Source organism: Cryptomeria japonica, chromosome 1 (genome assembly GCF_030272615.1).
Source record: "Cryptomeria japonica chromosome 1, Sugi_1.0, whole genome shotgun sequence".
Taxonomy (NCBI): domain Eukaryota; kingdom Viridiplantae; phylum Streptophyta; class Pinopsida; order Cupressales; family Cupressaceae; genus Cryptomeria; species Cryptomeria japonica.
Genome location: NC_081405.1, coordinates 443,316,380 through 443,330,382, shown reverse-complemented (window position 1 = coordinate 443,330,382; position 14,003 = coordinate 443,316,380). Strand labels below are relative to the sequence as shown.

The 14,003-nt window shown below is 37.2% G+C and overlaps 1 protein-coding gene across 2 annotated transcripts in view; it reads right to left on the bottom strand.

The window, feature by feature from the left end:
* LOC131064663 (callose synthase 3) overlaps positions 1–11,971 on the bottom strand; it is a 154,731-nt gene extending 142,760 nt beyond the window's left edge. Inside the window, exons 1-2 of one of the 2 annotated variants that reach the window (XR_009372084.1) lie at positions 11,548–11,971; positions 11,351–11,451 (exon numbers count right to left, since the gene is read on the bottom strand). Coding sequence is in view for 1 of the 2 variants with exons in the window: in XM_059218549.1 (XP_059074532.1) it covers positions 11,351–11,451; positions 11,548–11,731 (285 nt within the window). In the remaining variant the exon portion in view is untranslated. The remainder of the gene's footprint in view (positions 1–11,350; positions 11,452–11,547) is intronic. The other variant, XM_059218549.1, reaches the window with a different exon arrangement.
* Between the last annotated feature and the right edge of the window lie 2,032 nt (positions 11,972–14,003).

The window sequence follows — 14,003 nt, the reverse complement described above, 5'->3', positions numbered from 1 at the left end:
TTGATAACATAAGAGAGAGTTGTTAACGATAAACATGAAGACAGTGATCATAGGCAGTGATCACAATCGAAAGCAGTGCTTCGTGTAACACAGTAAATGACAGAGATTAATAGTAAAGTAAAGATCAGTGACCAAGTGAAGACAATAATCATTCTTATTTGAAAAAATGGCAATATTACATATGTAGCGATTGAAGGAGTATAAAACAATGATTATGATTAAGAAACTGTAATTAATATGCTTGACACTTGACAGTGATTAGATAGAAGCAATGACTGAAGCAGCAATAAAGCAATTACAAGGAGTTTAGATAGAAGCAGTGACTGAAGCAGCAATAAAGCAATTACAAGGAGTTTAGATAGAAGCAGTGACTGAAGCAGCAATAAAGCAATTACAAGGAGTTTTTCATTAGACATGTGCAGTTTGAAGACATTGGTTATGATTGGGTTGTCAGCGTATACTTTGGTCAAAACATCCTCGTAAACCATAAACAGTTTTGAAGTAATGTGACCTGTAAAGGTGACGGATTAACAAAGGTGAAATTCTATGATTAAAATATAAAATGCTGTTTGATCAAAGGCAGCATCTTGATTAATGAGAAGGTGCAATTTGCTTTAGTGAGGAGGTGCGATTCAATAATTTATTGAAGATTTGTTTGTTACACCAAAGGTGTGCGATTTATATCAAGGTAATTAAAAGTTAGAATTGATTCATTAAGAGAAGAAAGGGTGTGATCTATGAATAGGTATGTCTCTTAGAAAGAGTCACACTCTTTTCCAGACAAAGGAAGAAGTTATAAATAGAGACTGAAATTAAGAGTAGAGTTGTGTGTTAAGTGTGAGTGAAATAAAAGAAGGACAATTCATCACAAGAAGCTCATATGAAGAAGTAAGAAGATTATCTAATGCAGATTTGTATAAAGAAGTAAGATGCAGATTTCAATCTGAGAGTGTGTGGTGTGTGTTCAAAGATTACCAAGCACATGCATCAAGGACATTGATGAAGAGGAAGATTGCAGAAGACTTGTATGGAGTAAAACCATGAAGCATATTGAAGTAAGTTTTGTGAGAAATAGTATGGCAGATTTATAAGAGTTTTATGAGGAGATTGTAATCACTTTTGTGGTAGACTTATTGACACCATAATACTGGTTTGAATAAGAGAGTTTGTGGAGAAAAAGATAGAATTATCCATCATCCATTGAAGAATTAACAATCAAGGTGGAATCTTGTTCTGATTTGGAGGTCGGTGCCTCATAGAAAAGAGATTGGTCCCTCTAGTGAGTTGGTGCTCATGAATTGAATGAGGGGTTGGTGCCTCTAGTAGATTAGTGCCTACAAACTTGTAAAAGAAGATTTTATATAAAAGCATTAATTTGTCATGGTTTTCTCCCGTTAGGGTTTCCACATATATCCTGTGTTCTATCTATAGTTAGATCTCATGTGAATATTGATATGCAATGAATATGCTTTGAGATTAAGTTATATGCTTATGATATTAAGTTGAAAAAGTAAAAGTTTGTTGTTATACTGATTCACCCCCCAACCCCTTTCAATATAACCATGTGCTCAACACCTCAACATTCCTGCCACATAGCCCAAAGGACGACTTCACACAGCATTTCAGGAAACCCATAAAATAACTAATTTTTTGTATTTTACTGTAAGATTAACAATAAATAATATGTATGTTTTTGCTTACATCTCGAGTTAACATCTAACATGGAGCGGAGCAGAGGAGAGCGGAGCGGAGGGGACAAGGGGAATGGTCAGGCCCAAAATTCAAATGTTTTTGGGCGGGAGACCTGGAGCAGCATCAGGACAGCAGGTAGCAAGCGGACTTTCTGACCCTTTGGAGGGGGAGGGATCCGAAGGTTTGGAACCCGATGCCCCTTTGGATTCAGGGGACCCAAGTGGGGGTCCCAAATCATGTGGACCTAGGCTTGAGAAGATTGGTAAATGGTCTTCTCTGTTTGGAATCAAACCTAAAGGTAAGTCAACTTTGCCTCCTGTTGAAAATATATCGAATATTTCTCAAGGAAAGTACGCCATATCCATTCCTAATCAAATAATAGATCATAATATTGCTCAGATGGAAAGCACCCTGATAGGCAAATTCTTTGGGGTGAGACCTAATATTGAGGTTGTTCATGGATTCGTGAAGAGAAAATGGAATCTAAAAGGTCAGGTGGACGTAGTAGCTATGAATAAAGGATGTATTTCCTTTTCCTTCTCATGTGAAGAAGATCACAGACAGATCCTCTGCAATGGAACCTGGATGATAGGTAAATACATAATGTTTATTGGTACCCTAACTCGGGTCAGGATGATGAGTTTGTGGTCCAAGTGCCTGTTTGGATAAAGCTTCGAGGTCTTCCAATGGAGTACTAGGAGGAACATGTGTTTGCTGGGATAGCTAATGCTTTCGGGGAGGTTCTTTCCATTGACCCGGTGACGGCATCCAAAAGAAGACTCATTTATGCCAGAATCTGCATAGGGGTTGGACCTGATAAGGATATGCCAGAGGAAATAGAGATAGACTCAAAACTTGGTAAATGGATGCAAGAAATTGTTTATGAATCTATCCCCTTTGCTTGTTTTCACTGTAAGAGAGTTGGGCACTGGGCTAAAAAGTGCCCAAACAAAGTTTCCAAACTTCAAACCCAAACCAGGGTTTGGAAAAAGGTGGAAAAGAACCCAGATAAAAAAAACAAAAAAACCTTTGAAGGCTCCTCCTTCTGAAGGTCCGGATCAGGAGAAACAATCCCAACTAGGAAGAAATGAGGAGGAATCAGCCAGGGAAACAGGAAGTGAGACGGTGGATAGAACGGAAGATAAGATTTCTCAGTAGGAAAACGAGCAGGAGAAAAGTGGAGAGGATTCTAATGATGGTGAGAAGAACTACCTAAGTGACCAAAAGGACACAGCAGATCAGAATATAGCTGAGAGTGAAAAGTGGGAAAGTAATCAGATGGATAAGGGAGACAGTCAAGCCAAAGACAATAAGGAGGAGGGAGATGTTCCTAACTCTTCAGGGTCAGAAAATGGAGTAAGTTGGTTTCAAGATGCTCAACATGATAATGTCCTAGAGCAAGGACTTTAAGAGATATCATTGGTTTCTCTGACCCAAGTCAAGTCGACTTTCCCGGAGGAAAATGCTCCAATATGGGGAAATGAAGAAGACATAAACAAGGCCCTGAGAAAGAGTGGGATAAATCAGGAGGAGGTTGAAACATTGGAGGAAAATAGAAAAGGCAAGAATAAAAAAATAATAATAATAATAACCATTAGATTACCAGAACACCAGAAGTAGACTAGGGGATGTGGGGGCTCAGCACACATCACCTAGAAGATATTCAAATGCAAAGAAGAGGGCCATGGAAGCCAGGTAAGAATCTAGCAGATGGTACTCAAAGAACCATCTTTGAAGCAGGTATTTCCAAAAAATCATGAAGATTATTTCCTGGAATATACGAGGATTGAATAATCCTCATAAACAAGATTTAATAAAAAGTATGAGTAGAGACAAAAACCCGGATGTTATTATGATTCAGGAAACCAAAATGTATAGGGAAAAGGTTGAATGTCTGAAAATGTTCAGTAATGGGGGAGTTAGTGGTGGTAGTTCCGAAGGGGCATCTGGGGGTATAGCTACTTTCTGGAATAATAATGTTAAGGGAGAGGTGTTGATTCAAAATAACAATATGGCTTGTATTAGATTTAAACATCTGAAAGATGGTACTTCATGGGTTTTGACTAATGTGTATGCCCCTAACACTAAAGCTGGCAGAAGTGTTTTATGGAAGAATCTATCCTCGATTAGAAGTAAGTTTGTTGAAGATAGCTGGATTATTATGGGGGATTTCAATACCCCTATGAGAGAAAATGAGAAGAAGGAAGGAAGCCAAACCAATTTGGACAGCAAATTGGACTTGATGGAGTTCATTATCAACCATGCTCTCCACGATCTAGACTTGCAAGGGGTTAAATACACATGGACCAACAGAAGGAGTGGTGAAGACTTAATTCAGGTTAGGCTTGATAGAGCTTTAATTTCTCGTGACTGGTTTAATTCCTACTTTTGTTCTTTATCTACTCATATCAGGGTCGGGTCGGACCATTATCTTATATCTTTTAATGCTGACCCCAAGCAAGGAAGGAGACATTTCCCTTATAGATTTGAAAGAACGTGGACCAAACACCCGGACCTTGAAAGCAAAAACAAGGATTGGTGGCAGGTCAGAGTTGAAGGAAATGCTATGTATAAGGTGGTCAAAAAGTTGAAGTTTGTGAAAGACAATGTTAAAAGGTGGAATAAGGAATCCTTTGGGAACATTTTTGTGTCCAAAGCTACCACTCTCTTAAGATCTGAAAGATATCCAAGATGAGATTCAGAATAATGGCTACAACAATGTCTCTAGAGAGGTTGAAGATGAGATCCTTATGAAATATCATGATATCATAGCCAAAGAAGAAACCTTTTGGAAATAGAGATCGAGAAATATATGGCTGAAGGAGGGGGATAGAAATACCAAATACTTTCATACGTCCACTTTGAAACACAAGGCTAACAACAGGATTTCTCAGCTTAAAGTCAATGGCAGAATTATTGATAATGAAGATTCCATGAGGAAAGTTGCTCTGTAGTTCTTCTCCAATCTTTTGACTAAGGATCAAAATCTAAACCTTCAAGCTCAAAGGGATCTTTTGGATTGCATCCCTTCTATCTTGGATGCTGACCAGAATTCCTATATTACTGCTATCCCTACTAATGATGAGATTTTGAAGGCTATCAATTCTTTTGAAGTTAATAAGGCCCCAGGCCTGGATGGCTTCCCTATGTTTTTTTTTCAAATGTATTGGCATATTGTTGGAAGGGAGGTTTCCAATGCTATGAAGGAATTCTTTGGTGCTAAGAGAATTCTGAAAGAATTGAATGGTACTTTCATTGCTCTTATTCCCAAGAAGATGAGGGTTGACTCGATGGATCTTTTTAGACCTATAAGCCTCTGCAATTCCCTATACAAGATTATCTCTAAAGTCTTGACCTCTAGAATTTTGGCTGTGCTCCCCTTGATCATATCTCCCCAGCAAAGTGGGTTTGTCCCTGGGAGGCAAATTTTGGACTCGATAATCATGGTCCATGAGAACATTCATTCTCTTTCTAGGGCTAAAAAAAAAGGTTTTCTTCTGAAGCTTGATTTATCTAAAGCCTATGAAAGAGTTGACTGGGGCTTTATGCAGACTATTCTTTCAACCTTTGGATTTTCTTCAAGAAGCATCTGTCTCATTATGCAATTGGTTTCTTCTGCTTCTTTTTTTGTGCTGGTCAATGGGTCTCCCTCACCCTTTTTCAAGTCCTCCACGGGTCTCAGACAGGGGGATCCTCTCTCCCCTGTTCTTTTTATAATCATGGCAGAATGCTTGGGAAGATTTATTGGAAAACTTGTTAAGAAGGGAGAGTTTAGAGGGCTTAAACCTTCATCTGCAGACCAAGTGTGCTCTCATCAGCAATTTGTGGATGATTCAATTATTATGGGGAATTCTTCTGTGAAAGATTCTAGAAGCTTAAAGAAAGCTTTGGATAGATATGGGAGTGCAACTAGTCAACTGATTAATTGGTCTAAAAGTTTTGTTTACTTCATAAATACTCTAGAGAGAAGACAGACAAAGATGAGTGATATTTTGGGTATCCAAATTGGGAATCTCCTTGCTTCCTATCTTGGGCTCCCTTCATGTCAGGTTCCTCCTGATATCTTTTGGGGTGCTCTGGTGGATAAAGTTCATAAGAAGTTAGCTGGATGGAAAGGCTCTTTGCTCAGTCAAGCGAGAAAGGTCCAGCTTCTGAAATCTACCCTCCAGAGTATCCCTCTTTATGCCATCAGTCTTTTTAGAATTCCTGTTAAGTTTGCAGATGCTATTGAAAAAATTCAAAGAACCTTTCTTTGGACTGGGGTTGAGGAAAAGAAGAGAATGAATTTGATTGCAGGGGACAAGGTGTGCAAACCTATAAGAAAAGGAGAACTTGGTCTTAAAAGAATCAGAGATATGAATGAGTTTCTCATGGCTAAGCAAATATGGAGAGGTTATAAAACTGAGGGAGAATGGAAACTGATATGGGACAATAAGAATAAAAGACAACTCCCGACCCTTCATAGTTTCCTCAAGGCTGAATATATTCTGATTGGATCCAACATCTGGAAAAATGTCACTAGAACCAGAGACATAATACTCAAAGGAGTGAAATGGAAGGTGGGGAAGGGCAATTTTATTAAATTTTGGGAAGACACTTGGTTGTTAGACTCTCCCATTAGTGACAATCCTGATTGGGGCAAGTTCCAAGATCAGTGTAAGGAAAAATTTGGTACTACTGTGGCCGTCTACTGGAATTTAGGTCAGTGGAAGGACCTATCCACTGTTGATCCTTCTCTTGAGCATCTGAATAAAATTATGAATTCTATGGTGGTGGTTGATGACGAGGACCAGCTTATCTAGAAACTTATTGCTGATGGTAAATTTTTTGGCCCCTCTCTCTATTTTCAGCAATATCCTAGTCAGGATAGTCCTTGTTGGGCTAAGGCTTGGGTGAAAGGTCTTATTCCCAAAATTAATATTTTTTTCTGAACTGTTCTTTAAAACAAGATTCTGACGACTGGTAATCTTAAAACAAGAGGCTTTTGTTTGCCTAGTATTTGTCATCTTTGTATGCAGAATGAGGAAACCAATAATCACATGTTTGTCCATTGTCCTTTCTCTGCGGATATTTGGGCTAGATGCCTAGACAACTTCAATGTCAAATGGGTTTTCCCTGCAGCTGTCCAAGATGTCTTCAATTCCTGGCTCCACCCTTCAAAGAACAATTCAGTTAATCTGCTATGGAAATTTGTTTTACCTCATATTTGTCAGGGAATCTAGAAAGAGAGAAATGATAGTGTTCAAAGATAAGGCATCAAAAGCCCTAATTATTTTTGAGAAAATCAAAAGACATGTTGGAGAACCTCTACATCACTAGTGGAATAATGAATCCCAAAGATCAAGGGGATAACATCATTTTTAAGAATTGGAGAATAAAGGGGAGTGAAATCATACATGCTGATCCTAGAGATGAGGTGAGATGGGAATGCCCACCTCAAGGATGGATGAAAATCAATTTCGATGGCGCTTCCAAGGGTAATCCTAGTAATGCAGGGTGTGGTGTGGTATTAAGAGATGAAGGGGGAATATGTAAAGCTATCAAATGTATTCCTATAGGTCACCAAACCAATCATGTTGCGGAGGCCATTGCTGCTTATCAGGAGTTGGTTCTTGCTAAAGACTCAAATTGCACTAAAGTGTGGGTTGAAGACGACTCTTTGAACATTATTAACTGCTTGAATAATGTTTTCCCTCCCTCTTGGTCTATACACAATGCCATCGAAACTGTGAAGGATATAAGTAAAACCTTTGAAATATGTATTTTCACACATGCATATAGAGAAGCTAACAAATGTGCTGACTAGGCTGCCAAGCTGGCTTGTCGCTCTGACAAAATTATTACCCTTTATGGTGAGAGTAATCTCAAGTGTGAGGCGAAATCTTTAATTGAACTGGACCGGATCCAGATGAAGCAACGTGTCTTAACTAATCATAATCTCTAATGCCTTATCCTCATTTGTCTATGATTGATCAGAACGGCGGCGAGGCTTGCTTTATTTGTCATATCATATTTATTTGGCACGGATTTTGGGTGGCTCTGCATAACAACAATAAAATTGTTAGGTATTTTCACAGAGCTCGCAGAGAAAATAACAGAGCTGCGATAAGGAAGAATTGGAAATTTAAGGATAAAATGGGGGGCAATAAAAAGAGGTTTGAGCCGGCTTCTTGCTCGGATTGGAAGAAAAATAATGAAGTATGGGAGATCCTTCAAGAAGGAGGTTTGAACGTTTTTATGGAAAGGCTTTGTGACAAAGACCCTACTGTCACTAAGCATTTCATAAAAAACTGGAAGAGTGGTAAGATTTTTGTTGGCACCCAGATGATACAAGTGGATGAGGATGTCATTGCGGAAGCTACGGGTATGGTGAAAGATGGTATGAAATTTTACATAGATCAAAGTGTGTCAGACAAGGTCGCGGATAGGTTTCCTATCACGGATGGTGAAAAAAGGAAATTGGTTAAGGCAGATAACCCCTACTATTCTCCTAAGCGTATTTGTAGGCCGTGGAGGTTTGTGTTGTTTGCCACCATCAGCTACATTACTCTAGACGAGAGATTCACAAGGGCTTATGGGCAACACTTTGTGCTGCTCAACCACTTTCGCCATGGTGATAAGGTTAGCTTGCCTTACTATCTTGCTTGCTCTATGGATCATACTATTCGTGAAATGCAGAAAGATTCTCAAAGAGATCATGCCCTTCACCAAGGTTTAATGGTTTTAGTTTATAAGATGTTGAAAGGGAAAATTATTGAGAAACCCATTAGTAAAGGCAAACAGTTTAGGGATGACAATACTGAAAGTGAGGATAGTGGGTTCAATTTTTATTCTGAAACTGAAAGTGAGTCTGAAGATTTTAGCAACAAGGGGAAGACCAAGGGAAAGAGCAAGGGGACTACTGTGGATTATGATCTCTCGGACTCTGAGGAGTCGTCTTTTGATGATAGAATCATAATAAGTAAGAAGAGAAAGGGAATGGGTAAGCAAACCCAAAGGAGCAAGAAGACCAGTAAGGGGATAAATAAGGTGAAAAGGAATATTATTTCTTCTGATAAGGATTCTAAGGTTCAAAAAACGAACAAGAACAAGGGTAAGGAGGAAGATGAAATGCGGGATACTGACCATGGGGAGAACCTGAACACACAGAGAATGCAAAATGAGGATCAGGAGAACAACATGGGCAATCAAAATGTCTACCAAGGTGCCATAGGTAATGATAGCATCAAGGGTTTATGTGAAGTCATAAGCAAAATGGCAAAAGAGATTGGTGACTTGAAGACTGATCTCAATATGATCAAAAAGGCAACCATGGGTGAGAAGCCTCTCTCTGAGAACGTCAAAGAATTAATGGTGGCTATTAACAAGGCTGAAGCTATTGAGGCAATGGTTAATAAAATTCTGGAAACGGAAACGAAGGTGAAGGAGCTGGAAAGAATCAGAGATGATAAAGGTCTGGAAATTAACCTGAACAACCTGGTCAATAGAGTGGATAAGATGGAGCTTACTGTGAAGAAGATTGCTGAGCAAAATTTCCAGATCCTTAAGGCCATTGTTGACCATGTTAACATGTTGATAAAAAAATTTGAACAGATTAAAGGTAAGGAAGATGAGAAGGAACAGACAGAGAAGACGGGTCATGAAAAAAGAACAAGGGCCAACACCCGGAAACAGGTGGGCATCAAGGAAAAAGAGCTCGATGATATGAAGAACTCCGCGATCAATATGAAGCAAATGGTGGTTCACGCAGAAGAACTCGTAAAAAACATCTAGCTGTCCTTGTCTTTGTGTTGTCTCAGTGCTGTCTTTGTGCTGTCCTTAGGCTATCTTGTGCTGTTCTCTTTGTTTTGTGATCCCTTTTTGTTTTTCTGGGTTGATCTTTGTATTAATGTCCAGGCACTGTTATTTCTTGCCACTTTAATTCTTTATCCTTATCCTGCTATGTAATCAAGGTTCCCGGTTCCTTCCAAAAACCTGTTTTTAATTAATCAAAACAATAAATAATATGTATAGATGATAAAATTTAATCTATTATTGATTACTAGGACATCAATTATTTAAACTAATTTTCTGGAGGTAGTTTCAACTTATAATTCAAAACTTGAACCTTTTGTGATAGTTATAATTTGACAACCTTACAAAGTTATAGGCTTCATGTAGAAAAATACCATAATTATCTCTATGGATGCTGCAGACAAATAACTAAATGGAGCCATATGGATCAAAAAGAACCCGTGAAACATAAATGAAGGTACTAAGGGATGTCTGCTATTATTCCAGGCTGTATAAAAGTGAACCCTGAGTAAAAAAAAATCAAGAAACAAATCTAACCAGGCTTCCATTTGGCACAATACCTCAGAGGATTATTTAAGCGGGAACTGCAATCGTGTGATGGTCTAGTGACTACTCCCCCTACCAACACAAAATGTACCCCAGAAAATAGCATGCGCCCCTTTGAGTTAGAGATTCTTATCCTGTAACGCCTTAAAACTAGTCATGGTGCCACCTGTAAATGCATGAAAAGAACCACAGCACCCTCCATGGGATAGTTTTATTGGCCCACCCCAATTCTACTACAAACCCCTGCTCATGTCTCATGGAAGAGGCCTTAGCTCCTATTTTTTCTCTCAACAGTCCATTGTAATGGAAAACATGCAGCTACAAGATTAAAAAAAATCTTTCTCTGCAAAATAGAACACCCATAATGCTTTGCTCAAATCTCATGGAAGGGGCTTTGGCTCCTATTTTTTTTCTCGGTAATCAAAAAATTGTAGCTACAGGATCAAAAAGAGTCTTTTCCCATTAAATGGGGCCACTTGATTATTATTACATTTAGATTTTCTCAGCAGCACCCGCTGAGAAATTTTCCATAGCCTCCCCCCTCCATGGGAGCATAGACTTTTATGTCTACGTGGCTCCATGGGAGCATAGACTTTTATGTCTACGTGGTAGTATGCAAGACCTTTTTTGTGTTTTTTTGAAATTAAAACTTGCACCATCTATTTCCATATAGTGTCTATAATTTCTCATTGAAAATTCCAGACATTCCAATTAAAATTTATTAACAGCAAATAATTCTAAAATCCATGGAACCAAAGCTTTAGGCAAGGGGATTCTTGAGAAGGCTCCTAATTTTTCACATATAATAAGAACTTTTAGCTGATCCCGTTACATCGAACCATAACTTTAGGTGAAATTTAAACTCGGGGCCAATTACTTGTGAATTTGAGTCCATGACAACATACTAATCAGTGAGGAATTCATTTTTTAAGAACTTTGTAGAATACTGCGCCGATTACACTGGCATGGATGCGTCCCATTCTGGGAAAGCAAAGGTATCCCATTTTGGGAAAGCAAAGGGGCGCACAAAACGAAGAAAATAACTAATTTTCGGCAGTTCGAAAAACAAAGTATAACGAGTTTTGGGTAGCGAAAAAATCGATGAAAACAACTAACTTTTGGCGGCAGACATATTTGAATGTCGCCTCCATACGACTCACTATGGTGCCAACGATAGGATTTATAGACCCCTTACGAAACAGCCCAACTGGAAAATCGAGGCATAAACACGTAAAGCTAAATGATAGCAGGCAATCTAAGGAAGCAGTAACCAATGCATCCACCCAACTGATTATTAAAACCCAAAGCTAGTTCCCACCTTTTCCAGGCGTTGCAGAAGAGCCGTTTTAAACTGTCGAACGCCTCGGCCGCTGGAAGTAGGATCATCCTTGTGAGCCTTCTCAAATGCATAAAACCTACCTGTTACATCATAACCATTGAATCCCATTATTAGCACCGTGATGCTTGTCTGCAGATTTGCGAAAGTACAAAAGCTAGGGTTTTTGAGATGCTTACAAAGATATGCAACCCGCGGGCACTCGCTCTCGATCTCATTTGCAACACGAAGGATGGGAGCGATCTTGGACAGAGTAGAAGGAACCACTTCACTGTCAATCGCCTCGTTGGAAGCCAGAGTCCCTACCGTCTGTGTTCGCGTCAGCCGCCTTGTGGGCGGCTCGCCCAGGCTCCTACCGGCCATTCTCCCTATTCACTAAAACAACAGCGTTATCTCAGAGTATCATGAGAGCATCATGAGAGCATTATGAGAGTACTTATAGCGCAGAAAAGCTAAAGCAGCAGAAGGCCAGAGTAAGCTGCATCTTTCAGTGAGAGTGGAGTGCTGTACGTGAGATGTTTAAGATGCTTTATGCTTTTTAAATTTTCTCTAGTTTGCTGTCGGTGATTTAGCCTTGCTGTGCATTTGTCACTGCGTTGCTAAGCCAAAAATAAACACTATCCTGCCTCTGCGGGCCCCACCACGGTGTCTGCTTCGTGGCTTTTCGTCAAAAATTCGCAGCCTTTTTATCATGTTTATCTCGGAGAAGGATCCGTATTTATGTAGCGTCTTTTCCACTCTATTTCGCCCACCCACTTCATCCATCACGATACCTATATCAATTCCACCTCCTTTACTCAACGACCAAAACATTTTAAGTGAATTGAATACATATAATTAACTAGGACTTGCAGAGTAACGACCAAAACATTTTAAGTGAATTGAATACATATAATTAATAACCAGGACTTGCATTTCAACAACAGCAATAGTTATATAGATAATCAGATATACTGTGGTAATTTAAGAGTAATACATATAATTAACTAGGACTTGCATTTCAACAACAGCAATAGTTATATAGATAATCAGATATACTGTGGTAATTTAAGAGTAGTAGAAAATAGAAATTGTTTTTGTTAAGAGTAATTGTGTACAATATATATCAATTGAATTTATAATATAAAAATAATTAAATATATAAACAAAATAATACAATAGAATTAGGAGGAGACAAATTCCTAATCTTGAGTAAAGTAATAGCAGCCTTTGGATTTAACTATGTCTATATTTTTTGCATCAACATTTCGGCTAATTTGGTGTTACTCTAAATAACATGATTTCAATATCATCCTAATTGTTTATATTTAAATTTTAATAAATTAAAATTTTAATATTATTTTTATTTAATTATTGATTGATTTAATAAATTTATTATATATTAATATTATTGTTAGTTAATAATTGTTTTATCCTTATTATTTTTATGAATATTTAGATTTTATATATTCTGACTTTGTATTTTTGTTTACTTTATTTTAATTATTTAATTTAGATTTAGATTTGAAATTATTTTATTTATTTTTTAAATTGCAATGATAAATAAAAGCTATTAGAAGTAGTTCAATTTATAATTATTTTTGTTTTATTAAACTTGAATTATTGTAGAATAATTATATTTGAAATTTTATTTTAATATAATACAATATTTATTTGATTCATTTTGGATATTTTTTAATTTTTAACAATATTAAATATTTATGTTCTTGAGTATTTATTACAAGATTTGTATTATGTTATTAATATCAACTTGGGCTATTTGAACTACCAACCTATTAGACCGAAAATTCAAACCTTCGTGACAATTATTTTAGAAATCTACATAGAATAAAAAAAATCTTTTTAAAATGACAAAAATTTGAAAGACAAAACTTTTAAATTTCCTGAATGAATTATTTTTAAATTTATATAACAAATGTTTATAGTTTATATGAACAAATGATCCATCACAAGGAGAGCTCTCTTTAAACTTACACTCTCATTTTAATGAGACTATTGTTGATTTGTGAAAGACAACAAGTCCTTCAAAAATTCAATACCTCGATTAAACCTTTCCTTATGCTAAACTACATTCAACATAAATTGAGTTGATTTGTGAAAGACGACAAGTCCTTCAAATATTAGTTTGATTACTATTAAAACTATCAAACCCCATTCATGGTCTAACAAAGGTACCAACTCTTCCAAAACACTCAAGGTGCCTATTCCTTTTATGCAAGACATTCAATTTATAGGATTTTGAGGCAATAATTGAATCTCCCAAATATATTTGTATTGTTGTTGGATAGAAAACTAAAGGTAATGTTAATTGAATTGGAATGTGATTATCAATGCACAAAATTTATGAGAAGGGTGTAAGGTTATATAGACCTTAAGAGGACTTGACCTCATAATGCATCAACATTCAAGAACATGTAATCAAAATAGTATATTCATAGTCATAAGGTTGTATGTGAAACCAAAGCCAGATAATTATGGGTATAAGGAAAATAATGGTACCGTGTAATTTAAGACTCCCAAATGTGAGAAACAAGTACAAACAAGAAAAGTGAGAGAGAAGATGCAATAGATAAATTGCAACAAAGTCAAACTAAAAATATTTCGTAACTTCATACATATTCAATAAAAAATGATA